Raw genomic sequence first — 27,527 nt, 5'->3', positions numbered from 1 at the left:
CTGTCTGCCTGACTGTAATGTGAAGCCCCAGTGTGAGCTCCTTCCCCCTTAGCGCACACACAACCAGTGTAGTTGGAATTACTAGTCACTGGCTTCCCTCCTCACCGCAAGGGGCTTCTTTGTTCCAACATGTGCTCAAGCTCCTCATAGATAATAATGAGGATCAAATCATCTGGTCATAGAATGCCGCTAGATTGTGATAGAAAAATAAAAATCACATATCTGGGATGAGCGCCGACTTAGCGTCCTCGCCCATGTTTTTCACGGTTCCAGCGCCAACAGAACCAGAGAAATAGATTCCTCCTGAACGGTGTGGAATATCTAGTTCCAGTTTGGTCTTGAATTATTGCCTGCAACAGGCTGGAAAAGATGATACTATGTGCATTTCTACATGAGGTACCCTCTATGAGTTATGGTTATGATAAGCTTTTCAGTCAGACTGCAACTGTAAGAGCAGGGGGGAGGACTGTCACCAGACAGCACCATTGGTGATGTCACAAGCCCAGACATAAGTCTGCAACTGAGCCCCCCTAGTTAGTTGCTGTTTAGGAGCTGTGCCACAAGACCACATCCATGAACTAAGATGTCTGGCTCCACCCCCAGCATGGTTCTGCCTGAAATGATCTAAGCATTATGTAAGTGTATTTCTGTTTTAATCCTTTATTTTTTTGTAATTACATTGTACAAATTTTAACTGTCTTCCATCGCAAAGCCTTTTTTTCTTCTGTAAACACTGCCCACCTTTTGGGAATAAACTATAAAATTTATTAGTTCAGTATCTTTGCTCTGTGATGAATTCACGTGCCTATATGCTACTTACGCTACTGATTTGGGCTTCCTTCGAACCTCTCTATTAATTTTACATATTAATCAGAGAAATCTGAAGCTGGTGGCAGTGAAGTGTGTTCTGGCTAGGTGGGTAGTGCTGGTAGTGACTGAGCGGGTTTTAAAAGCTGATTGCGTGGCTGCGGCCAAAGCATTTATAACTCCCTCACTGCAAGTGGGCCTAATAACCATTGCACAACAAGTAGCTCATCCGGCGACTAATTTTCCTAGGTGTAGTTCCCTAACTGACCTGAGGGTAAGGGGGAGCTGCAAGTTCCAAAGTGCAACTGGAAGTGGGATATCCATAAATCCCGACAGCTTGTAACATATTGTGGCAGCAGTGGGATAACCAAAATAAACTCCCCCGCTAGTAAATTGTCACGGCAAGACTAGCTTGCTGTTTTTTATCACATGGTGCCAGTGGTGGGATAACTAAGATAAGCCCCCTTGTGCCTGTGATAGCCGTGTGCGTTCAAATGTCACTACCCCCACCCATGACAACCTGCCTGTACTCAGCTTATGCCTTTCATGAAATGGAAAATAATTTTATTTTATTTTTGCAGTCTGAAAAACGTTTCGGCCTACATGGCCTTCATCAGTCTGCGTCAAAGGAGAGCGTCTGTGTCTGCCTCCTGAAATATATACAGAGATTTAGAATGTTTAAACTATACTATATATACCTGGTATCTGGTGATACTGTACCCTTTTTCAACTTTTTATATTCTTGTCTAATCCATATTGAGCCTGAGAGCGTCTGTGTCTGCCTCCTGAAATACATACTGAGATTAATTCTATTTTCACTATACTATATATGCCTGGTATCTGTTGATACAGTACCCTTTGTGCCAGAAAGTCCTCCTCCACCCACCACTCTAAGTGCATCATTGACACCAGGAACATTGGCCCACATGTGTGATAACTTCTTACGTATCTTCTTTTTATATTATGGTGTGATCCATACTGAGCCTGTGAGAGTCTGTGTGTTACTCCTGAAATATATATGTAGATTTAAAAATTACCCCAACACTGTATGCAGCTGTACGCTTGTGATACAGTACATTACCCATTTACTGCTTTTTATATTCTGGTCTAATCCATACTGAGCCAGTGAGAATCTGCTTCTGACTTTGGAAATATATACGGAGATTTACAATTACCCCTACACTGTATACAGCTGTATGCTTCTGATCCATTACCCTTTTACTGCTTTTTATATTGTGGTGTAATCCATACTGAGCCTGAGAGCGTCTGTCTGCCTCAAGAAATGTATACAGAGATTTAGAATGTTTAAAATATACTATATATACCTGGTATCTTGTGATACTGTACCCTTTCTCAACTTTCTATATTCTTGTTGAATCCATAGTGGGCCTGAGAGCATCTGTGTCTGCCTCCTGAAATATATACGGAGATTTAGAATGTTTAAAATATACTATATATACCTTGTATCTGGTGATACTGTACCCTTTTTCAACTTTTTATATTACTGTCTAATCCATACTGAGCCTGTGAGCGTCTGTGTCTGACTCATGAAATATATACGGAGATTTAAAATTATCCCTAGACTGTATACAGCTGTACGCTTCTAATACAGTACCATATATCTGCTGGTATTTTGGGTCCATTTTCACAAAAATTAGGAAGAATGGTGGAAGAGACCGCGGACGTGGGCATGGGGGGCCAGCTGGTACTGATGGTGGTGGGGTGCATCTGCTGTTAGTGCCAAATGCACAATAGCAGCTAAGGCAGGAGGTGTTGAGACTGCGGCATGGTTTGGCTCTAGAAGGCCCGGAAGGCTCCTTTTTCTGGGAGCAGTTAAACCGCTTTTAAAGCCAGAGCATCAGGAACTGGCTTTGGCTTACATTGCCGAAACAGCCTCCAGCTCTATCGCCTCCTCTTATGAAGTTTCAAAAAATGCAAGCACTGAGTCGTCAGTGCAGGCTTCTGGTCAGGAACAACCCCTTTCCTTGTGTCCTTCACCCACACCAAAAGTGAAGGATGCCGCAGCACACACTTCAGATTACTCCATGGAGCTCTTTTCACATACCATGCCTGGGTTATCAAGTCAAATCCAGAATTCCCCAGTCCAAGATGAATCTGACATGGAGTGCACTGATGCACAGCCACTGCTAGATGATTCTGATGGTACATTCACCCACAGCACTACATTCTCATCACACTCTACAGAGCCAGAATCTGACCTTGATGAAACGCAGGTGCCCCTTCCCGCATACTATACCACCTTACACGGTGACACAGAGGAAGGTGCAGATGAAAGAGCCGGTTCCCTGAGCAGGTGGGGGGGCATACTCGTGGGCAATTGCACTGGCACAGTGCCTCTCATAGTACGCAAAAGTGTCTCTGCCGGTGGGAGGGCCCACTCGCCGTCAGACACACCGGCGTACAATGAGGGGCCCTGTGCCAGTGCCGTCGCCCCCAAAAGTGGGCCCCCATGCTTGCTCAGGGCCACAGCACTTACAATACTTACCTCTCCCTGCTCCACCGCCGTGACGTCTTCCGCGTTTCATGACAGTGACATTCAGGTCAGAGAGCGCCATGACATCACATCTGTATGCCCTCTGCCTAAACAGTCCAAGTGCAGAAAGCTGGAAGATGGCGACGCTGAGGAGTCCAGAGTAGAGCAATGCCCAGCGAGGAGAGGTATTTAATTTTTTTAAAGGTTGGGAGCAATTTTTGGGCAGCACTATACACTGGAGAATGATATATGGGGCCCAACATACACTGGAGCATAATCCATGAGGCCCAGCATATACTGGAGCATTCCAAATGGGGGACATCAGACACTGGAGCAGCATTTACGGGGCACATTATACACTGGAGCATTAGAAATGGGGCCCATTATATATGGAGCTTTATTTGGGCCCATAAGACACTGGAGCATCATCCATGAGGCCCATCATATACTGGAGCATTCCAAATGGGGGACATCAGACACTGGAGCAGCATTTACGGGGCCCATTATACACTGGAGCATTAGAAATTGGGCCCATTATATATGGAGCATTATTTGGGCCCATAACACACTGGAGCATCGTCCATGGAGACCATCTTATACTGTAGCATTATGTGGAGCTCATCATATACTGTATGGAACATTATATGGGACCAATTATTCTGTATGGAGAAATATACTGTATGGGGCTCATTATTCTGTATGGCGCACTAGTTGGTGGCCATAATACTATATGGAGTAATATACTGTCCTTTTTTTGAGCTATTGTAGAATTTAAAATAGATATCAGTCACGTCATGTAAGCAGTGAAGTAAAAGAACAGAATAATCCAGCTCACCGCACTGCCTTGCAGGTAGGATCCAAATCCTGCGCACGGATTTGACTAGGCAGTCAACCAATAGTAAAAAAAAGGGAAGAAAGTTCCAGCGCCAGGAATGGAAAATTAAAAATCCATTTTATTGTGCCAATGCATATTAAAATTCCAGCAGGTACAGCATATCAGTCGGATGACTGCAGAACAACGCGTTTCGACGCCTCAGGTCTTAATCATGTTCATGATTAAGACATGTAAGCAGTGAAGTATTTTTCATTGTACTATACCTATATTTCTGTGCCGTATCGGAGCATTATGAATTGTGGTATATGTTAAAAGGGTGCACTGACACTCTTTGGCCCAGGGCACATGAAAACCTGGCGCCAGCCCTACCACCCCACAACTTTAGCCAACTAACCCCCAGTTTTCAATGCGTAACTATTATTATAAAGTAAATTAAGGTTGAAAAGCTTAAGTAATAAGAAATGATGTCGTTGGCATTGAAATGGGAACTGTAGGTGTGTTTACTCTCCTCCACTCCCTGCCGAATTTGCTTCCCCATTGACTTGCATTGGGTTTCGTGTTTCAGTCGGACCCCGACTTTTCCCTATAGTTGGCCGATTTAGTTCGACCCGACTTTTGAGAAAGTTGGGTTTCATGAAACACGGCTCGATCCGAAAAAAGGCAAAGTCGCTCATCTCTAGAGAAGGGTCATATTAGACAATCTTCTTCACCTTTAGATGCTGGGTTTTTTGTGGCCAAGAAAGATGTTTCATTAAGGCCATGTATTGACTATCGCTCCCTTAACAAAATCACTGTTAAATATCAGTACCCGTTACCCCTAATTTCTGATTCATTTTCCAGAGTTAAAAGTGTCTATTGGTTTACCAAGCTTGACTTCAGCGGGGCGTATAATCTAATTCGTATCAAGCATGGGGATGAATGGAAGATGATGTTTAATACTCTGGAGGGACATTTTGAGTACCTGGTGATGCCTTTTGGGCTCACTAATGCCCCTTCTGTCTTCCAATCTTTTATGAACGATATTTTCCAGGACTTTGTGGATAAGATTTTGATCATTTATCTGGATGATATTTTCATCTTTTCAAGTGATTGGGATTCTCATGTGGAACATGTCTGGATTGTGTTCCGGATTTTGAGGGAAAATTCTCTGTATGTTAAAGGATCGAAGTACCTCTTTGGAGTTCAGAGGATTTCGTTTTTGATTTATGATTGGGTTCAGCCTACTTCTTTGAAGGCCCTCCAGAAGTTTTTGGGTTTTGCTAATTTCTATCGTAAATTTATAGGTAATTTTTCTGGTATTGTCAAACCACTGACTGATCTGACCAAAAAGGGCGCTTGATGTGCTGAATTGGTCTAATGAGGCTATCTCAGCATTTCAGGAGCTTAAGCAGAGATTTACTTCAGCTCCAGTTTTACGGCAACCTGATGTCTCACCTCCATTTCAGGTGGAGGTAGATGCTTCTGAGATTGGTGCAGGAGCTGTTTTGTCCCAAAAAGACCCTGTGACTTCTAAGATGAATCCCTTTGCCTTCTTTTCTCGAAAGTTCTCCCCATCTGAACGTAACTATGACGTGGGGAATCGAGAATTGTTGGCCATGAAGTGGGCATTTGAGGAGTGGAGACATTGGTTGGAAGGAGCTAGACATCAAGTTGTAGTCCTCACCGATCACAAGAATTTGATTTATCTGGAGTCGGCCAAACGCTTGAATCCTAGACAGGCTAGATGGGCCTTGTTTTTCACGCATTTTAATTTTGTGGTCTCTTTTCTTCCGGGCACTAAGATTGTTAAGGCAGACACCCTTTCTAGGAGTTTCCTTGCCGATTCTCTTAGTGTGACCGAGCCTACTACCATCCTAGGTGAGGGGGGTAGTTCTTTCTGCCATTTTGTCCGATTTGAGATGCGCCCTGGAGGAATTTCAGGAGGATAAACCTGAGCATTGCCCTATGGGAAAATTGTATGTTCCTGACCAGTGGAGAAAGAGTGATGTCTGAAATTCATTGCTCCGCATTGGCTGGCCATCCAGGTATTTTTGGTACCAGAGATTTGGTGAGTCGGTCCTTTTGGTGGCCTCCCTTATCTCGTGACGTCAGGAATTTTGTACAGTCCTGTGGGACTTGTTCTTGATCTAAACCCTGTTCTCGTTCTAGTGGGTTGGTGATGCCCTTGCCGGTGCCCAAGAGGCCATGGACCCATATCTCAATGGATTTTATTTCCGATCTTCCTGTCTCTCAGAGAATGACTGTTATCTGGGTGATTTGTGATAGATTTTTGAAGATGATCCATCTTGTACCACTCCCAAAGTTGCCATCTTCCGCTGAGTTGGTGCCCCTGTTTTTACAACAGGTGGTTCGGTTACATGGGATTCCTGAGAACATTGTGTCCGACAGAGGAGTCCAGTTTGTTTCCAGATTCTAGAAAACCTTTTGTTCCAATCTGGGAAATCAGTTATCCTTCTCCGTGTTTCATCCCCAGACCAATGGACAGACTGAGAGAACAAACCAGACCTTGGAATCTTATTTGAGATGTTTTATATCTGCTGGTCAGGATGCTTGGGTCTCATTTTTGCCCTTGGCCGAATTCGCACTGAACAATAGAGCTAGTTCTGCCACTTTGATGTCACCCTTTTTCTGTAATTTTGGGTTTCATCCTCGATTCTCTCCAGGGCAAGTGGAATCTTCGTCCTGCCCAGGTGTGGACACTGTGGTTAAGAGAATGCAGCAGATATGGGACCAAGTGGTGGATAAGTTGTCACTCTCTCAGGAAAAGGCCCAGCGATTTTCCAACCGGCATAGGACCATTGGTCCACGGTTTAAAGTGGGTGATATGGTTTGGTTGTCGTCTAAGAATATTCCTATGAAGGTTGCATCTCCTAAATTTAAGCCAAGATTTATTGGTCCTTATAAGATTTTGGAAATTCTTAATCCTGTTTCGTTTCGATTGGCTCTTCCAGTTACATTCAAGATCCATAACGTATTTCACAAATCTCTGTTGAAGAGGTTTGTTGAGCCAGTAGGTCCTATGGTGGCACCTCCTGACCCTGTATTGGTTAAAGGTAATGTGGAATATGAGGTAGAGAAAATATTGGATTCTCGTTTGGTTAGATGGAGACTCCAGTATTTGGTCAAATGGAAGGGTTATGGTCAGGAGGATAATTCTTGGGTCTCTGCCTCCGATATTCATGCCAATAGATTGGTTTGTGCTTTTCACCGGGCCCATCCTGATCGGCCTGGTGGCATGGATGAGGGTTCAGTGACCCCCTCCTCAAGGGGGGTTACTGTTGTGAGTTCATTCTCTGGTTCACCAGTTGTGAGTTCTCCTTCCAGACTCCCTCTGGTGGTACCAGGAGGTAGTGAGGCTGATTTGATCGGTGTGATCTGCCACCTGAGAATGAGGATGACGATTGGTCCTCAGGAGTCTGATTGGATTTAAGACAGCCGACACCCTATTCAGTTGCTGGTGATTCCTTTTGGCTTGTCAGCTCTTGGTTTTCAGCTCTGTTCCAGTCATCTAAAGCGAAGTTTTTCTGCTAATGTTCACACTTGATTTTGTTGGTCTATTCTGTTTTTTGGTGTGGTCAGCCAGCCACAGCTGGGGGCTGTGCTGAATTTCCACTCTTATTTATCAGTATTTTGCCAATTTGCTTTTTGTCCCTTACTAGTTTGGTCTCTTTTTGCTGTGTCTCAGAATACTTCAGAGTGCTGAAATAGTGGGAGAAGTCTAGTGACTTCAGGGTTAATTTTGCTATCAGAAGTGTTGGACATTATTTTTGTAGGGTTTTTTGCAGGTTGCAGATAGTGTCTTTCCTTTCCTCTCTAGTTAGTTTGGGCCCCATCGTTTGCTCAGCCTATTTTCCTGCCTGTGTTTGTGCCTTCATCTTGCTTCACCGTCAATACATGTGTGGGGGCTATCTATTCCTTTGGGGTCTGCTCTGGGGCATTTAGTTTTCCCCTTTTCATGCTTCAGGCTTATTTAGTCCTCTGGCTGTGACGAAGCGTCTAGGAACATCGTAGGTACGCTCCACGGCTGCTGCTAGTTGTGTGGTAGGATCAGGGATCTGCAATCTGCATAGTTACCAACCTCTCTGGTTTTCTGTGACTTAGTTTGTTTTGCTTTTTTCTCCTCGGTGACCCATTCATAACAGGCCCAGGCTAAGCCACATAAAACCAGAGAGGTTGGTAACTAAGTGGATTGCAGACCCCTGATCCTATCCACACAAATAGCTGTATGTGTGGAGCGTACCTATGATGATCCTAGATGCCTCGGCACAGCCGGAAAGCTAACTAAGCCTAAAGCAAGAAAGGGGAAATCTAAACTGCCTCGGAGCAGACCCCAAAGGAATAGATAGCCCCCAAACATATATTGTCGGTGAGACAAGATGAAAACACAAAAGCAGGCAGGAAAATAGACTGAGCAAATGATGGGGCCCACACTGACTAGACAGGAAAGGGAAGACACTGTCTGCAATCACACAAATACCCTGCAAAAAGTCCAACACGTCTGATGCACAAAAAACACTGAAGTTGCATGACTTAGCTCCCACTATATCAGCACTCTGGTATATTCTGAAAGCAAAGCAAAAAGAGACCAATATAACAGGGGACAAAATAAACTGGCACAAGCAGTAACATATGGGCAGTGATTCAGCACAGTTCCAGCCAGAGCTGGCTGACCCGCACAAAGCAGAGATAGACAAAACCAGATCAAATGCAAACAGAATAGCAAATGAACCACTTAGCTGAACCATGCAGGGACAAAGCAGGAGACATCAGACCTCAGAAGGCACAGGAAGAAAATCACCAGCAGGGATAGAGGGTGTCAGCTGTCTTAAATCCCAATCTGAAACGCCAGACCTCCAATCGTCATCCTCATTATCAGGTGGCCAGCCTCTGTCAATCAGATCAGCTCCACTATCTCCAGTAACCAGCAGAGGGAGCCCAGAAAGAGAACTCACAACCCCTCTGTCAATCTGACCAGCTCCGCTACCTTCAGTAATAACCAGAGGGAGGCCACCAAGAGAATTCACAACAGTACCCCCCCCTTGAGGAGGGGTCACCGAACCCTCATCCACGCCACTAGGCCAGTCAGGATGGGCCCAGTGAAAGGCATGAACCAATCTTTTGGCATGAATGTCATAAGCAGCGACCCAAGAATTATCCTCCTGGCCATAACCCTTCTATTTGACCAAGTATTGGAGTCTCCGTCTAGCCAAACGAGAATCCAATATTTTCTTTATCTCATACTCCAAATTACCTTTAACCAATACAGGGTCGTGAGGCACCGCCATGGGAACTACTGGATCCACAAACCTCTTCAAAAAAGATTTATGAAACACGTTTTGAATCTTAAACGTAACTGGAAGAGCCAAACGGAAAGAAACGGGATTAAGGATCTCCAAAATCTTATAAGGTCCAATGACTTGAATGGCTTGAATTTTGGAGACGCAACCTTCCTAGGAATATTCTTTGAAGACAACCAAACCATATCACCCACTTTAAACCGGGGACCAATGGTCCTATGCCGGTTGGAAAGCCGTTGGGCTTTTTCCTGAGATTGGGACAACTTATCCACCACTTGGTCCCAAATCTGCTGCATTTTCTCTACCACAGAATCCACACTTGGGCAGGCTGGAGATTCCACCTGCCCTGAAGAAAATCGAGGATGAAACCGAAAGTTACAGAAAAAGGGTGACATCAAAGTGGCACAACTAGCCCTATTGTTTAGCGCGAATTCGGCCAAGGACAAAAATGAGACCCAGTCATCCTGATCAGCAGATATGAAACATCTCAAATAAGACTCCAAGGTCTGGTTTGTTCTCTCAGTCTGTCCATTGGTCTGGGGATGAAATGCAGCGGAGAAAGATAACTGAATTCCCAGTTTGGAATGAAAAGCTCTCCAAAATCTGGAAACAAACTGGACTCCTCTGTCTGACACAATGTTCTCAGGAATCCCGTGCAACCGAACCACCTATTGTAAAAACAAGGGCACCAACTCAGAAGAAGATGGCAACTTTGGGAGTGGTACAAGATTGACCATCTTAGAAAATCAATCACAGTTCACCCAGATAACAGTCATTCTCTGAGAGACAGGAAGATCAGGAATAAAATCCATTGAAATAGGGGTCCATGGCCATCTGGGCACCGGCAGGGGCATCAACCACCCACTAGAATGAGACCAGGGCTTGGACCGAGTACAAGTCCCACAGGACTGCACAAAATTCCTGACATCACGAGATAAGGAAGGCCACCAAAAAGACTGACTAACCAAATCTCTGGTACCAAAAAAATACCTGGATGACCAGCCAACGTGGAGCAATGAATTTCAGACATTACTCTTTTCCTCCACTGGTCAGGAACATACAATTTTCCCTTAGGGCAGCGTTCAGGTTTGTCCTTGTGAAATTGCTCCAGGGCACTTCTCAATCGGGTGAGATGGCGGGAAGAACTACACCCTCATTTAGAATGGTAGTAGGCTCGGTCACATCAAGAGAATCCGCAAAGAAACTCTTAGAAAGGGCATCCGCCTTAACATTCTTAGTGCCCGGAAGAAAAGAGACCACAAAATTAAAACGCATGAAAAACAAGGCCCGCCTAGCAGGATTCAAGCATTTGGCTGATTCAAGATAAATCAAATTCTTGTGGTTGATCAGAACCACAACTTGATGTCTAGCTCCCTCCAACCAATGTCTCCACTCTACAAATGCCCATTTCATGGCCAACAATTCCCGATTCCCCACGTCATAGTTACGTTCAGATGGTGAGAATTTTCGAGAAAAGAAGGCACAGGGCATCATCATTCCATTTAATAAGGACCGCCCACTTTCGGAATTTTTGACAATATAACTCTGCAGAATCCTGACCCTGGTTCAATGCCAATAAGGTTTTCTCAGCTTGATCAATATCATTAGATTCATCATACAACAACCCCAAGGCTTGAAAAAATGTGTATATATTAGCCAGAATAGGATCTCCGGGTGTCAAAGAAAAGGCCCAATCCTAGGGATCGCCGCGCAGCAGGGAGATGAGCTCCCCAATGAGTTAGGTTTCAAAGCAAAAAATAGTTTACAATTATTCTTAAAATTCAAAAATTTAGACCGATCCCAAGAAAACACATCAGGATTAGGGATTTTTAGTTCAACAGCAGATGATTGAGCGAGATAGGCAGAAATTCCCCGCATTTCAGCAGTGAGCTACTCAACACGATCAGACAATTGCTTAGTCTTCATTTAGACAAAAAATCCTCCCACGGTCCCAGAGGAAAAAAGAGAAAAAAATATATATAAAAAATTCTGACACTTTTTTTTTTTTTTTATTCTTTCCTTCTTTAGAGTACCCTAGAGTCTACATTAAGGCTAGTGATTCTGTTATGAATGGGTCACCGAGGAGGATAGCAGGCCCAGGCTAAGCCACAGAAAACCAGAGATGTTGGCAACTAAGCAGATTGCTGACCCCTGATCCTATCCACACAACTAGCAGTAGCCGTGGAGCGTACCTACGATGATCCTAGACGCCTTGGCACAGCCGGAGAGCTAACTAAGCCTAAAGCAAGAAAGGAGAAATCTAAACTGTCCCGGAGCAGACCCCAAAGGAATAGATAGCCCCCAAACATATATTGTTGGTGAGACAAGATGAAAACACCAACGTAGGCAGGAAAATAGACTGAGCAAATGATGGGGCCCACACTGACTAGACAGGACAGGAAAGGAAAGGCACTGTCTGCAATCACGCAAAAAACCATGCAAAAAGTCCAACACGTCTGATGCACAAAAAACACTGAAGTCGCACAACCTCGCCCCCACTATATCAGCACTCTGGTATATTCTGAAAGCAAAGCAAAAAGAGACCAATATAACAGGGGACAAAACAAACTGGCACAAGCAGTAACATATGGGCGGTGATTCAGCACAGCTCCAGCCAGAGCTGGCTGACCCACACAAAGCAGAGAGAGACAAAACCAGATCAAATGCAAGCAGAATAGCAAATGAACCACTTAGCTGAACCATGCAGGGACAGAGCAGGAGACATCAGACCTCAGAAGGCACAGAAAGAAAATCACCAGCAGGGATAGAGGGAGTCAGCCGTCTTAAATCCCAATCTGAAACCCAGATCTCCAATCGTCATCCTCATTATCAGGTGGCCAGCCTCTGTCAATCAGATCAGCTCCACTACCTCCAGTAACCACCAGAGGGAGCCCAGAAAGAGAACTCGCCACCCCTCTGTCAATCTCACCAACTCCACTACCTTCAGTAATAACCAGAGGGAGGCCACCAAGAGAATTCACAACAGTACCCCCCCTTGAGGAGGGGTCACTGAACCCTCATCCACGCCACTAGGCCGGTCAGGATGGGCCCAGTGAAAGGCACGTACCAATCTTTTGGCATGAATGTCAGAAGCAGCGACCCAAGAATTATCCTCCTTGCCATAACCCTTCCATTTGACCAAGTACTGGAGTCTCCGTCAAGCCAAACGAGAATCCAGAGGGAGGCCAGCAAGAGAATTCACAACAGTTATGGGTGTGTTGGGGTCAGGGTTGTGGTTAGGGTTATGGTTGGGACTAAGGTTAGGGGTGTGTTGGGGTTGAAAATGTTGAGGGCACTACGAATGAGAACGGGATCAGCCAACTACAGACTAAGAAACAAGAAGTGTGCCATGTGTTATTGAGACAACAGACAAACAGATTTAAAAATACTGAGGATAATTATCCACCTGGTGTGTCTGGACTTGGCACCTGTCCACACTGCCAAAAGTACCAATACCTGGTTTAAAACAACAGTATCACTGCGCTTGTTTGGCCAGCAAACTCACCTGACCTGTCAAGAGGAAAATGAGAGACAACAGACCCAACAATGAAGATGAGCTGAAGGCTCCTATCAAAGCAACCTGGGCTTCCATAACATTTCAGCAGTGCCAAAGGCTGATCGCATCCATGCCACATTGCATTGATGTAGTAATTGATGCAAAAGGAGCCCCGACTAAGTATTGAGTATATACTGAACATACATTTCAGTAGGCCAACATTTCGGATTTTAAAATCCATTTTCAAGCTGGTGTTAAAAAGTATTCTAAATAACATTTCCCACATGTCAGCTTTACATCAGCACAATTTTGTAAACATATTTCTTTTGTTATAAAGTTATAAGGGTTAAAATTTGACCAGTGATTTCTCATTTTTGCAACAAAATTTACAAAACCATTCTTTTTGGGACCACCTCACATATGAAATCATATTGAAGGGTGTACATGACAGAAAATACCAAAAAGTGACACCATTCTAAAAACTGCACCCCTCAAGGTACTCAAAACAACATTCAAGAAGTTTATTAACCCTTTACGTGCTTCGCAGGAACTAACATAGTAACATGGTTATTAAGGTTGAAGGGAGACTTTAAGTTCATCTAGTTCAACCCATATCCTATCCTAACCTGCCCTAACATGTTGATCCAGAGGAAGGCAAACAAAACCCATGTGGCAAAAAGTAAGCTTCACTTTGGGGAAAAAAATTCCTTCCCGACTCCACATACGCCAATCAGACTAGCTCCCTGGATCAACACAATATTAAGGAAACTAGTGTATATACCCTGTAATATTATACTTTTCAAGACAGGCATCCAGCCCCTTCTTAAATTTTAGTAGGGAATCACTCCTTACAACATCATATGGCAGAGAGTTCCATAGTCTCACTGCTCTTACAGTAAAGAATCCGCGTCTGTGATTATGCTTAAACCTTCTTTCATTAAAATCTAAAGGATGCCCCCTTGTCCCCGTCACAAGTCTAAGGCTGGAGTCACACACAACGAATAAAAAATCGGTCGCATTTTAACGGTCCGAAATCGCACAAAAGTATCTTAACCAGTGATCCGTTTTTGATGCGATTTTTCTTCATTGATGCGATTTCAATCGCATGTAAGGATCCGTTTGACATCCGTCTGGCGAGATTTTCTCGCAGGATAGCTAAATGGACATATGATGAAGCCCAATGACAGGTTTCCGCACACAAACGAATTAATAGATCTAGATATATATATATATATATATATATATATATATATATATATATATATATATATATATATATTATACATGTCATAGAGACACATTTATACATATATTTCTAATTCATACAGTTCTTCATTGCAGAATAGCCGCTGAAACATTTGCCGGCTTTTGTATAATTAGTCTTCTGCCCAACATGAAATGACACATGGTTTACATACAGTTAACCATTTCATTTCATGTTTTTTTTTATGTCTATCACTATTAATTATATGAGGGTTTGTGGGTAAAATTTTGGAGTTGTAGGGGTTCATTTAAGGGGTTAATTCGTTGTATTAAATTTCTGGGACTCCCGCTGACGTCACAGCGCCATTTGACGTTTTTGGCTGGAATTGAGATCGGACACCATGTCACGATTGGAAAACTCCTGATGTACCAAAACAGTGGAAACCCTCCACAAATGACACCATTAACTAGACCCCCTAAGGAACTTATCTAGATGTGTGGTGAGAACTTTGAACCCCCAAGGGCTTCACAGAAGTTTATAACATAAAGCCGTACAATTAAAAAATCATATTTTTTCCACAAAAATGATCTTTTCACCCTCAATTCTTATTTTTCCAAGGGTAACAGGACCCTAAAAGTTATTGTGCAATTTGTCCTGAGTACGCTGATACCCCACATGCGTGGGGTAAACCACTATTTGGGCGCATGGCAGAGCTCGGAAGGGAAGCAGCGCCATTTGACGTTTTTGGCTGGAATTGAGATCGGACACCATGTCGCGATTGGAAAACCCCTGATGTACCTAAACAGTGGAAACCCCCCACAAATGACACCATTTTGGAAACTAGACCCCCCAAGGAACTTATCTAGATGTGTGGTGAGCACTTTGAACCCCCAAAGGCTTCACAGAAGTTTATAATGCCAGGGCATGAAAATAAAAAAATCGTATTTTTTCCACAAACCTGATCAATTAGTCCCCAATTTATTTATTTTCCCAAGGGTAACAGGAGAAATTGAACCCCAAAAGTTGTTGTCCAATTTGTCCTGAGTACGCTGACGCCCCATATGTGGGAGAAAACTACTGTATGGACACACGTCAGGGCTCGGAAGGGAAGTAGTGACGTTTTGGAATGCAGACTTTGAGGGAATGTTCTGCGGGTGTCATGTTGCCTTTGGAGAGCCCCTAATGTACCTAAACAGTGGAAACCCCCCACAAGTGACCCCATTTTGGACACTAGACCCCCCACGGAACTTATCTAGATGTGTGGTGAGCACTTTGAACCCCCAAGTGCTTCACAGAAGCTTATAACGCTCGGACGTGAAAATAAAAAAATCATTTTCCACAAAAATGATATTTTTGCCCCCAATTTTTTATTTTCCTAAGGGTAACAGGAGAAATTGGACCCCAAAAATTGTTTTGCAATTTGACCTGAGTAGGCTGATACCCTACATGTGGGGGTAAAACACTGTTTGGGCGCATGGCAGAGCTTGGAAGGGAAGGAGCACCATTTGACTTTTTCAACTCAGAATTGGCTGGAATTGAGATCAGACGCCATGTTGCATTTGGAGAGCCCCTGATGTGCCCAAACAGTGGAAAACCCCAATTCTAACTCCAACCCGAACCTCAACACACCCCTAACCCTAATCTCAGCCCTTACCCTAACCCTAACCCTAGCCCTAACCCTAACCCTAACCATAGCCCTAGCCCAAACCCTAACCCTAACCCTAATGGAAAAATGGAAATAAATACATTTTTTAACTTTATTATTTTTCCCTAACTAAGGGGGTGATAACGGGGGGTTTGATTTACTATTTATGGCGGTTTTTATATTTGGCAGCTGTCGCACGCTAAAATACGCTTTTTATTGTAAAAATAGTTTTTGCATCACCACATATTGAGAGTTATAATTTTTCCGTATTTTGACCCACCAAGTCATGTGAGGTCTTATTTTTTGTGGGACGAGTTGACGTTTTTATTGGTACCATTTTCGGGCACGTGACATTTTTTGATCGCTTTTTATTCCGATTTTTGGGACGCAGAATGAACAAAAACCAGCTTTTCATGAATTTCTTTTGGGGGGTGAGTTTACACCGTTCCGCGTGCGATAAAATTGATAAAGCAGTTTTATTCTTCGGGTCAGTACGGTTACAGCGATACCTTATTTAGGTCTTTTTTTATGTTTTGTCGGTTTTATGCAATGAAAACTATTTTATATAAAAAATAATTATTTTTGCATCGCTTTATTCTGCGAGCTATAACTTTTTTATTTTTTCGCTGATGATGCTGTGTGGTGGCTCGTTTTTTGTGGGACAAGATGACGTTTTCAGCGGTACCATGGATATTTATATGCGTGTTTTTGATCGCGCGTTATTACACTTTTTGTTTGGCGGTATGATAATAAATCATTATTTTTTGCTTCGTTTTTTATTTTTATTTTTTAAGGGGTTTGCTAAAGGGGTTAACTAATGGGACAGTTTTATAGGGCGGGTCGTTACGGACGCGGTGATACCTAATATGTGTACTTTTATTGTTTTTTTTGTTTTTATTTCCAAAAAATGGATTTATTTGGGGGAATTTTTTTTTTTTTTTTTAAATTTATTAAATAGTCCCAGGTGGGACATCACTGTCCTGTGACAGATCGCTGATCTGTCACGTCACAGATCACTGTGACAGATCAGCAATCTGTCACAGGCAGTGCAGAAGGCTTCCTCATTCTTGCGCTTTGCAGGCACTGAGGAAGCCAGCTTCCTGCAGGCCCCTGAAGGCCCCCATCGCCATCTTGGATTCGGATTTGGATTTTTTGATCCCACCATTACAGACAATGAAAAGTTGTTAATGGCTAATAAATTACTCAGTAGCACAGATGAACCATCAGAGCACGCTAGGGTTGTAAAGTCAAAAGTTAGGAAAGAAAAATTAAAAGAGGTAGGAAGTAACCGACTTTAACGACCTTCTGACAAAAGATGAAGAACAAAAGCAATATGTCCTGCAAGTTGTAAGCAAATGCCGAGCATTATATTCTGACGTTTCAAAAACTACTTTAACAAAAGCTCTAGAATAGATTAGATAACTATGTAAAATTATCAACTCATGTAGGTTAGCGTGCTCTGATGGTTCATCTGTGCTACTGAGCAATTTATTAGCCATTAACAACTTTTCATTGTCTGTAATGGTGGGATCAAAAAACGATAATCCCACCAACTCTGCATTCAAATACCACAAATGGTTCGAAAATTTGGTCAGGGCTATTTCTGCAATGTTGTTGTCACATTCTTTATAGTCTAACAGACTATGCAAAATACCTAAATCTTAAAAAACCTCAATTTGGATTTTTTCAAACTTTGAGCAACGAGCGGCACGGGTTAACGTCATTTGATCGAGCTCAAATTTTGGCTATCTCAATATCTGGAAAGGGGAATCATTTTGTGGGGTCCAGACGGACACGATTCCAACATTTTTTTTCCCCCCATATGAGATCCGGTCACCCTAATGCATACTGTGTCAATATCTTGCTGTTCCGAGGTCCTGGATTTGAATCTGACCAATGGCAATATCTGCCCAGTTTGTTCTTCCTATCTTTGGGTGAGTTCCCCAGGGTACTCATGTTTCACCCCATGGCATATTGAAAATTCTATTGAATGCTAATAAAATTAACCCCTTAAAGACCGCCGATGCGCCTTTTAATGGTGACAGTTAAGGGTACTTAAACCACAGCGCCACTTTTAAATGGCTCTGAGATTTAAGATTATAGCGCCCCCCCAGCATCGGAATTTCTCTGGGGTCTCAGTCTACCCCAAAAGAACTTGATTAGGGTCGGTTTTTACCGACTCCGGTGTTGAGATCGCCATTATTAATGGTATAACAGTGACCGCAAAAAATTCTGATTTCTCACTCCTCTTATGTGATTGCACATCAGAGGAGAGAAAAATAGGGTCCCCTGATCACCACCCCGATACCTCTGGTGTTCCTGCATGCCCCCTGAAGTCCCATGGACTTCCGGCGTCTTCTTCCGGGAGAAAATGGCGGGCGCAAGCGCAGTGCATCCGCCGGGATCTGCCGACCTGCACCCGGCAACAAGAGGAGATTTTTCCTATTGGTTCATTTCGATCATTGTGATAGACCGATCACAGTAATCAAAATAAAAAAATAGTAAATAAAACCCCCCTTTATCACCCCCTTAGTTAGGGAAAAATAATAAAATGAAAAAATGTATTTCCATTTTCCCATCAGGGTTAGAGTTGGGCTAAAGTGAGTTGGGCAAAAGTTAGGGTTAGGAATGGGGCTAAGGTTAGGGTTGGGGCTAAGGTTAGGGTTAGGATTAGGGCTAAAGTTAGGGTTGGGGCTCAAGTTAGGGTTGGGGCTAAAGGTAGGGTTGGGGCCAAAGTTAGGGTTAAGGTTGGGGCTAAGATCGGGATTACGGTTATGGTTGGGATAAGGGTTAGCGTCGGGATTAAGGCTAGGGTTGGGATAAGGGTTAAGGTTGGGATTAGGGTTGGCATTAGGGTTAGGGGTGCATTTAGGTTAGGTTTGTGGTCAGAGTTAGGGTTGGGATTAAAGTTAGGGGTGTGTTGGGGTTAGGGTTGTGGTTAAGGTTATGGTTGGGATTAGGATTAGGGGTATGTTGGGGTTAGGTTTGGAGTTAGAATTGGGGGTTTCCACTGTTTAGGCCTATCAGGGACTCTCCAAACGTGAAGTGGCGTCCAATCTCAATTCCAGTCAATTCTGCGTTGAAAAAGTTAAACAGCGCTCCTTCCCTTCCGAGCTTTGCCATGCGCCCAAACAGTGGTTTACCACCACATATAGGGTATTGGCATATTCAGGAGAAATTGCACAATAAATTGTATAGTTCATTTTCTCTTTTTTAAATTGTGAAAATAAAAAAAATTGGTTCTGAAGTAAAATGTTTGTGAAAAAAAGTTAAATGTTCAATTTTTCCTTCCAAATTGCTTCAGTTCCTGTGAAGCACGTAAAGGGTTAATAAACTTCTTGAATGTGGTTTTGAGTACCTTGAGGGGTGCAGTATTTATAATGGTGTCACTTTTTGGCATTTTCTGTCATTTACACCCCTCAATATGACTTCATATATGATGTGGTCCCGAAAAAAATGGTTTTGTAAATTTTGTTGCAAAAATGAGAAATTGCTGGTCAAATTTTAACCCTTATAACTTCCTAACAAAAAAAAAATTTTGATTCCAAAATTGTACTGACATAAAGTAGACATATGAGAAATGATATTTATTAACTATATTGTGTGACATATCTCTCTGATTTAAGGGAAAAAAAATAAAAGTTTGAAAACTACAAAATTTTAATTTTTTTTGCCATATTTCCATTTTTTTTCATAAATGAACACAAGTCATATCGAAGAAATTTTACCACTAAGATGAAGTAAATGTATGTCACAAAAAATATTCTCAGAATAAGCGGGATCCGTTGAAGCGCTCCAGAGTTATAACCTCATAAAATGACAGTGGTCAGAATTGTAAAAATTGGCCCGGTCATTAAGTGTTCATGTATACATGTAGATAAAAATATTGTTATGAAATGTAAAAATATTTACAATATCTATAGTATTGCATACATTGAAGACACTATACACAATGGAAATATTAAATACACCACTGCATAAAATTGTGTCATTACTATTCTATTTTATGCAGCAAAAAAATGACTAGAAAGAGGCTTTGTGGATACATTGTAGACATAAGCATTTTGCCAGAAGAATTTTGGACACGTATTCTTAATACCTTGCGCAAAGCTTATCAAATCTATTTTTTAACACTGCCTACTTTGGTTTTGTTTATCATATATAAAAATTAAACTGAGCTAAAAACTTACCAAAAACCTTTTCCCATCAATCCCTTGCTTTTTAACCAATTTTTCACAATCATTTAGGTTGCACTGGGGAAAAAAAACATTATTTGTTATCATGCAGACTAATAGCTAAACAATGGAATGTTCAAAACTTGATTTTACTAAAAGTTTTCTGGTTGCTGTTTAATTTTTATTTTCAGTCTTTTGTGAAATTAGCTCCAATTTATTTAAACATGCACTAGGAAGTTCTATTTTACATTTGTCTGTGCGATAATATATACGGTGTGTAACATCCATCTTACAATATACACTGTTTATTGAAAGAAATATTTCCTGGTATAACTTGTCTATGATCCTTACACAGCATAGATGCCATATTTTTTCCTTTTGTTCAGTAAACAAGGCCTCTGAAAATAAAATTTAAATGATGCATTAAAGTAAATAACACATCCCTGGAGAGGTTACAGTCATGTAAAACTCTTGTTGATGTTACTGAGTTCATGTTAACAATGTTCATAAGGTACTTACCATTCTGAAATAATCAATGAGTACATCAGGACTCCATGAGCTCACTTCAGTACATGATGGAACCTTTCGAAAATCCATTTGTTTCTTGTTCACTAAATAGCTTTGATGTTCAGTTCATAACAGACAATAAGTTAATTAGTTCCAATTGAAAAACTGTATTTTTTTTATTGCTTCAGTGCTTAACCAGTATGACCTTGAAGTATCAGGAGCCAAGAGATGTCCAGGACAATGACTTGCTAAAAATGTATTGCCTGGTTTTCAACAAAATAGACAGCTTAAGGCTGAAACATCTATAAAAGTGACAACTTCCTCTACATTACTGGGTCTTAGTTCTCAGAAAAAACAGCAACACATTTCCTTTACCACTTCCTCATTGGCAGAATGAACTGAAAGAATTACTTTGTTTTTATGCGTGCAGTTTGTTAAACTTGAAGGCATGGTACAACGATTTATTGGGGTTACCTTGCTCCAATCAGGTTTATTTGTGTGTTTAAATATTTTGTAGATACTTGAAACCTTATCAAAAGTGATTACCCACTTTAGGGCCATCAATGATTAGTGTGCAGACCCCTGGGAAGTTGTTAGGTAACCACTTGTAAGACTGATGTCCACATACAATATACAAACTCTCTGGTGCTCCCATAATTGTGTCATTGAATAGACTAACAATCCATTTAAACAATTAGGTATTACTTAATATGTCCACCATATCTTCCTGACACTTATATTAGTTTTTGCACAATGACATTTACACAGTAAAGCTCAGGATGGGGAGTGGCATCGACTGCTACACACTATGTGATGTCAGTAGTGGACCTATTACACTCAGAATCCTCATCTGTAGAAAAAGCAACATCTCTGGATCTTACCTGGATGCAGCAAGAGGTGAAATTTAGATTACAGGAGAGGTTAACACAACTAGAAGCCCATGACATACCAGTCTGTCTTAGAGGCAGACCACTCATCTTAAACAGCAAGCATGGCTCTGTTAATCATGCAGCTGTAAGCAGGTTGCGGGAGGCAGTGACAACCAGAAGGCAGAGCAAGAGTTAATAATTTTAACAGGGGAATACTCCACACAGGGTGGTAAACGGTTCAATTTGCAAAGGATATGAAGAGTTCAGGAACAATGAATCAGGTAACAGCAGTTCTTGTGAAACACTTAACGTGTCAGAAGTTCCTCAGACTGTGACTCCTGCTGGAAAGTCAATTTCGCCAACAACGGCTGGCGTGGTGCTTTTCCAGGAAGGTCCTGTAGGCAACGAGGATCTATCTTCTGGCAGCAACGTTCAGTCTCCAGTATCTTCCGCTTAGCCCCTAGTCCATAAGCTGATGCAGCCAAGTCAATTAAGACCACAGCGCTGTCCGGGTCCAACGTAGACCGGTATCAACTGGCAAATCAGGGTGCAAGTGTCTGTCCCATACCTGATTTCTCATGGACACAGAACGCATGGCATCTTGCTCTCTGGTAGTCACCGGGCACCCTGCACCTCTTTCTCAAGTCCCCATGGTTGGCTGCGGGAGTTTACAGGTGAAGGCCTGCGCAGTACCTATCCTCTGGGGACAGATCACTCCTCTCAGCCTGCTGCACACCGCCTGCCCCTCCAAAACTGTCTGGAAGCCACCAGGTCTGTCTGCTGCAGTCTGTGGCAGCGCTGGTGGTTCGGGTGCGGAGTAGGCTGCCTGCCCTGCTACTCACATGCTGATGGCGGAGGCCTCTCTGCAGCTTCGCGCACTTTCTACCTCAGCTTCCGACCGGCTTCTCTGACTACACATGCCCCCTCTTCCTGGGTCATGGGGCCTGTGTGGTCCCCTATTCCTTCCCCCAGTAAACAGGGAAGGCAGCCTTAACAGTTCCGGACCCGGCAAGCAGATACCTGCAGCCCGTTCTTCTCCCTTACACAGCTACATGCAACCCTACAGCTTTCTCTTTCCTGTTGTTATCAAGCTTAGTGGGAAAAGTATGGCTACTCAAATAGAACATTTCTTTCAAAGTCACTGCATGAGAAATCACAGGACTTTTCCTAATCCAAATTGTTTGGGCTAATATTGGTATGCAGACACCAAGCCACATTTCTTAAGTAAAATCATTTGGGCTAATATTGGGGTATCAGCAGGAGTCCACATTTCCTAATCAAAATCGTTTAGGCTAATATTGTTGTGCATGCACCAGGCCACATTTCCTAAACAAAATTGTTAAGGCTAAAATTGGTCTGCAAGCACCAGGCCACATTTCGTAGGTAAAATTGTTTGGGCTAATGTTGGTGTGAAAGCAATAGGCCCCCTTTGCAAATCAAAATAGTTTGGGCTAATATTTTTGTGCAGGCTCCAGGCCCCATTTTCCTAATAATAATCGTTTGGGCTAATATTGTTGTGCAGGAACACTATCTCAGAAAAAAATACTGATTGTTAATTCAGTCACAGGTGACTGATAGGTCTACAATAGGCCTGCTGTTTTGAAACAGCTGGTTAAAAGAGGGGAATGGTATATCTAACAATCAAAAGCAACATAAGCCAGCTCACCACACTTCCACCGCAGACCTCGGAACTCCGTCTGGACTGACGTGAGACGAATAGGAGAGAGCAATTAGTTCCAGCTGCGTGTAAAATTCTTTCTTTATTTCTTCAATAAAAATACATAAATCTTCATAATGTGTGCCCCAACATGGACAACGGCAACGCGTTTCGATCTAAAAGATCTTTGTCAAAGCCATAAAGACACATAGGTCATGTCTACTTTATATAATACATGTAGTCCAATGGCATTCAAAGAATACAATCATGTGACAATCTATAAAACTACAAATCACAAATTTAAATATAAAAATTAAAACATATTGTGAAAAGACAATATTTCACTCTTTAACAGTAATGAAGCATTAGGTCATTTCTTTTATTCAGACCTTGCGGAGATCGAGTATTAAGGTGATAAATCCAAAAAGCCTCTCTTGTTAAGAGACGTCGCTTGGAGTCTCCACCACGGAAAGGAATTTTAACCTGTTCTATTCCCTGCACTCTGAAGCCAGAGATATTGCGGGCATGATGTGTAATGAAGTGCTGGGATACAGCTGACAAATTGCGATTTAAATTATTCATGTTGTAAATGTCAGATAAATGTTCCCTAATGCGCACCTTCATTTTTCTAGAGGTGCAACCTATATATGACAATTTACATATTGTGCAATCTATTTTATATATTATATTGGTAGAATTGCAATTTATGTATTGTTTTATATTGTAATATACTGTCTCCCCAGCATTAGAAAAATTCTTAGTGACATTTGCATATCTACCTGTCTTGCAATTAGTTGTTCCGCACCTAAAAAAACCCTTATATGTCAACCATGTTTTATCTGATTTTTTATTATTACTATTATCAGAGAATAAATTTGGCGATAGTTTAATCACCCAGTGTGGGAGCTCTCCTCGATACTATATTTATACCCGGCGCCAAAATTTCTGCTAATTTGGTGTCCTCATATAGAATAGGTAAATATTTGTTTATGATTTTTTTAATCTGAGAAAATTGTCGACTAAACTGAAAACAAATATACGGTTTTTTACCTATACTAGACTCTTTCATGTTTCTGCTAGTAGAAATCATATCAGTTCGATTTTTACTTTCTATTATCTTTCGTGCTCGATTTAAAGACCAGTTCGGATACATACGATTTTTTAGTTTTTTACTCATATGTGCCAATTCACCATTCAAATTGCTTTCTTCACTACAATTGCGTTTAACCCTCGTATATTCCCCCACCGGTATTGCTTTGAGAGTATGCTTATCATGTCCACTAGTCGCATGAAGGATAGTGTTCCCACTATAGGGTTTATGATGCGTTTTGGTAGAAATTATTTGGCCTTCGATACCTGCCAAATCCAAATCCAAAAAAGATATATGATCCAAATTGGATTCATATGTAAATTTAATGTTATACTCATTAGAATTCAGATACTGAATAAACTGTGGTATCGCAGATACATCTCCATCCCAAATTATAAGGGTATCATCGATATATCTACCATACCATATCATTTGACTATAGAAAGGATTAGAACTGGAAAAAATAAATTCATATTCCCAATAAGACATAACGAAATTAGCCAGTGATGGTGAAAATTTGGCTCCCATCGCCACTCCTTTTAACTGTAAATAATAACGCTGATTAAATGAGAAAAAATTGTGTGACATTAGAAATATGAATACTTGCAAGACATAATTAATCAAATTTGAAGAATAGTTACTAAATTTTTCCAAATGAAATTGTAGCGCCCTCATCGCTAATGTGTGAGGAATGCATGTATATAATGATACTACGTCACAGCTCAACCAAGAATATGAGGACAACCAAATTTTATCAGAAAAGATTTGTAAAATCTGCTTAGAGTCCCTAATATAACCAGGCATCCTTTGTACAAGGGGTTGCAATAATGTATCCACCCATTGTGATAAACGCTCGTGAGCTGAGCCAATGCCCGAAACAATTGGACGCATCGGAGGAATGCCAGCATATTTGTGTATCTTGGGTACTCCATAAATAATTGGGAGCACCGGTTTATCAACTTGTAGAAAATCTGCTTGTTTTTTTGGTAATGACTCCCATTTCTAGACCCTCTGCTATAATTTTATTAGTTTTCTCACTGAATTTCTGAAGAGGATTGTAATGCAATTCTTTATATGTTTGTTGATCTGATAACATCTCTTTCATTTTATCACAATAATCTTTGGAATCTAAGACCACCACCACCCCACCTTTGTCTGACATCTTTATGACTACATCTGTCATTAATTTGAGTTCTCTCACGGCTACTGATTGTTTCATAGATAGATTTTTATATTTATCAAATTTATTATTATCCTGGTTGAATAAAGCCTGCAATTCTTTTTCCACTATATCCTGAAAACGATTCATACATTCAGATCTCGTCTGGATCGGATAAAAATAAGGATTTTTTGTAAGAAAATTTAATGACTGATTTGTATAATTCATATCCCCATCTTTTTCCGTGTCCAAATCTTGTAAAGATACTAGAGAAACCTGCTCCTGAAAATTCATGTGCAGGAATTCATTTGTCACTTGCTGGGTAGAATGATTAAAATCTTCTTCCTCAGACATGTTTGTTGATGGATCATTCATAAAGTGTTTTTTAACAGTCAAGTTACGCATAAATTTGTTCACATCTAATATAGTTGTAAAAAGGTCAAAGTCCTGATCTGGAGCAAAGTTCAATCCCAGAGATAAGACTTGTATTTGTTCCGTAGATAAATTCCTAGATGACAGATTTAACACATTCTTGACTACTTGATCAGGTACTTCTTCTTGCGGGTGGTAATTCCTAGTACGTTTATGGTGCTTTCTACCCCCGCGTCTCTTGCGTTTTTTGAGTGATGGTGATCTCTGCTTGTAGTGCCTGATGCATTTTCATTTGATGATACATCTGAAGCACTTAGATTATTATCAGAGGAGTCCGGGTCAGAAGACGTAAAAGAAACATGCGGTTTAGGTGCTCTTGATTTAAAGTATCTGCGTTTCTTATGAGCATGGCTTTGCTTTAGTATAGATTTGGGAGTTGGATTGAAATTATCCCAATGGCCCCATTCATATACTTTGTTGCTGGTATAATCATTTATATCTCTCGAAAATTTTTTCTTCTTGCGAGTCATAATTAATTCCTCCAAAGCCGTAACCTTATCATTCATTTTTTCTATGGAGGAATCAAATTGTGTCAATGTCTTATATTCCAGCATAGATAAATTTATTGCTTCCATCTCCTGTTGAATATCTTTGAGTTTGCTCTCCTCCTGCCGTACGATCAATTTCATTAGATTTAGAGAGCAGTTACTTAGAATAGTATTCCATTGTTCTCTGAATTCATCAGAATAAAACGTAGTAGGGATTTTTTTAATACGCAGACCTCTTGGTACCATTTCCTTAGATAAATAATTATTGAGCGTTGCATGATCCCACCACAATTTAGTTTCTTGCACGAGGAGTTTTTCCAGTTTGCTTAAACACTCGTTGAAACCTGACACATTGCTATTCAGCTCTTGCTGATTGGAAAAGACCTCTGCAGCTTTTTTCGATCGATCTCTTTTCAGGTCTGTGGCCATGTCAAATACGTGACCTTAAAAAATACTGTTCCGTGTGGGCAACACTAATTATGATACAATAAAGTTCACAATGTCTGTAATATTAATAGCACGAAGTAGGGGGCAAGGCAATCCACTATAAACAATCAAAAGCAACATAAGCCAGCTCACCACACTTCCACCGCAGACCTCGGAACTCCATCTGGACTGACGTGAGACGAATAGGAGAGAGCAATTAGTTCCAGCTGCGTGTAAAATTCTTTCTTTATTTCTTCAATAAAAATACATAAATCTTCATAATGTGTGCCCCAACATGGACAACGGCAACGCGTTTCGATCTAAAAGATCTTTGTCAAAGCCATAAAGACACATAGGTCATGTCTACTTTATATAATACATGTAGTCCAATGGCATTCAAAGAATACAATCATGTGACAATCTATAAAACTACAAATCACAAATTTTGTGATTTGTAGTTTTATAGATTGTCACATGATTGTATTCTTTGAATGCCATTGGACTACATGTATTATATAAAGTAGACATGACCTATGTGTCTTTATGGCTTTGACAAAGATCTTTTAGATCGAAACGCGTTGCCGTTGTCCATGTTGGGGCACACATTATGAAGATTTATGTATTTTTATTGAAGAAATAAAGAAAGAATTTTACACGCAGCTGGAACTAATTGCTCTCTCCTAATGGTATATCTAACATGAGTTGGAAAAGCCAAGATCGTGGTAGAAGGCGGAATATGCTTGGAACTCAACATGTACGTGGGTTAGGTGGTAATGTTAATGAAAGCTCTACTGAACTGTTAGCACCACGCTGGAGTCCTGCTCTGACAGGCAGAGTCTCCGGCGTGTCTCTTCATTCACTCACGCTGCAGTCAGTTCTTCCCTTCCCCATGCCCTGCATGTTTCCAGCCGGTCCTCTGGCCTTGTCCTTAGGGCACATGTACTCC

The 27,527-nt window shown here is 41.5% G+C and overlaps 1 protein-coding gene across 1 annotated transcript in view; it reads right to left on the bottom strand.

Annotated features, from left to right (window-relative positions):
* LCP2 (lymphocyte cytosolic protein 2) overlaps nucleotides 1–20,730 on the bottom strand; it is a 1,189,974-nt gene extending 1,169,244 nt beyond the window's left edge. The window contains exons 1-2 of the mRNA XM_073573677.1: nucleotides 20,473–20,730; nucleotides 19,969–20,031 (exon numbers count right to left, since the gene is read on the bottom strand). Of these exons, the coding sequence (XP_073429778.1) occupies nucleotides 19,969–20,031; nucleotides 20,473–20,550 (141 nt within the window). The 5' untranslated portion in view covers nucleotides 20,551–20,730. The remainder of the gene's footprint in view (nucleotides 1–19,968; nucleotides 20,032–20,472) is intronic.
* Between the last annotated feature and the right edge of the window lie 6,797 nt (nucleotides 20,731–27,527).

This window comes from Dendrobates tinctorius, unplaced genomic scaffold (genome assembly GCF_039654945.1).
Source record: "Dendrobates tinctorius isolate UK_male_01 unplaced genomic scaffold, ASM3965494v1 ptg000036l, whole genome shotgun sequence".
NCBI lineage: Eukaryota > Metazoa > Chordata > Amphibia > Anura > Dendrobatidae > Dendrobates > Dendrobates tinctorius.
Note: the sequence above shows the minus strand (reverse complement) of the source record. Positions and strands in the feature narration are given on the sequence as shown.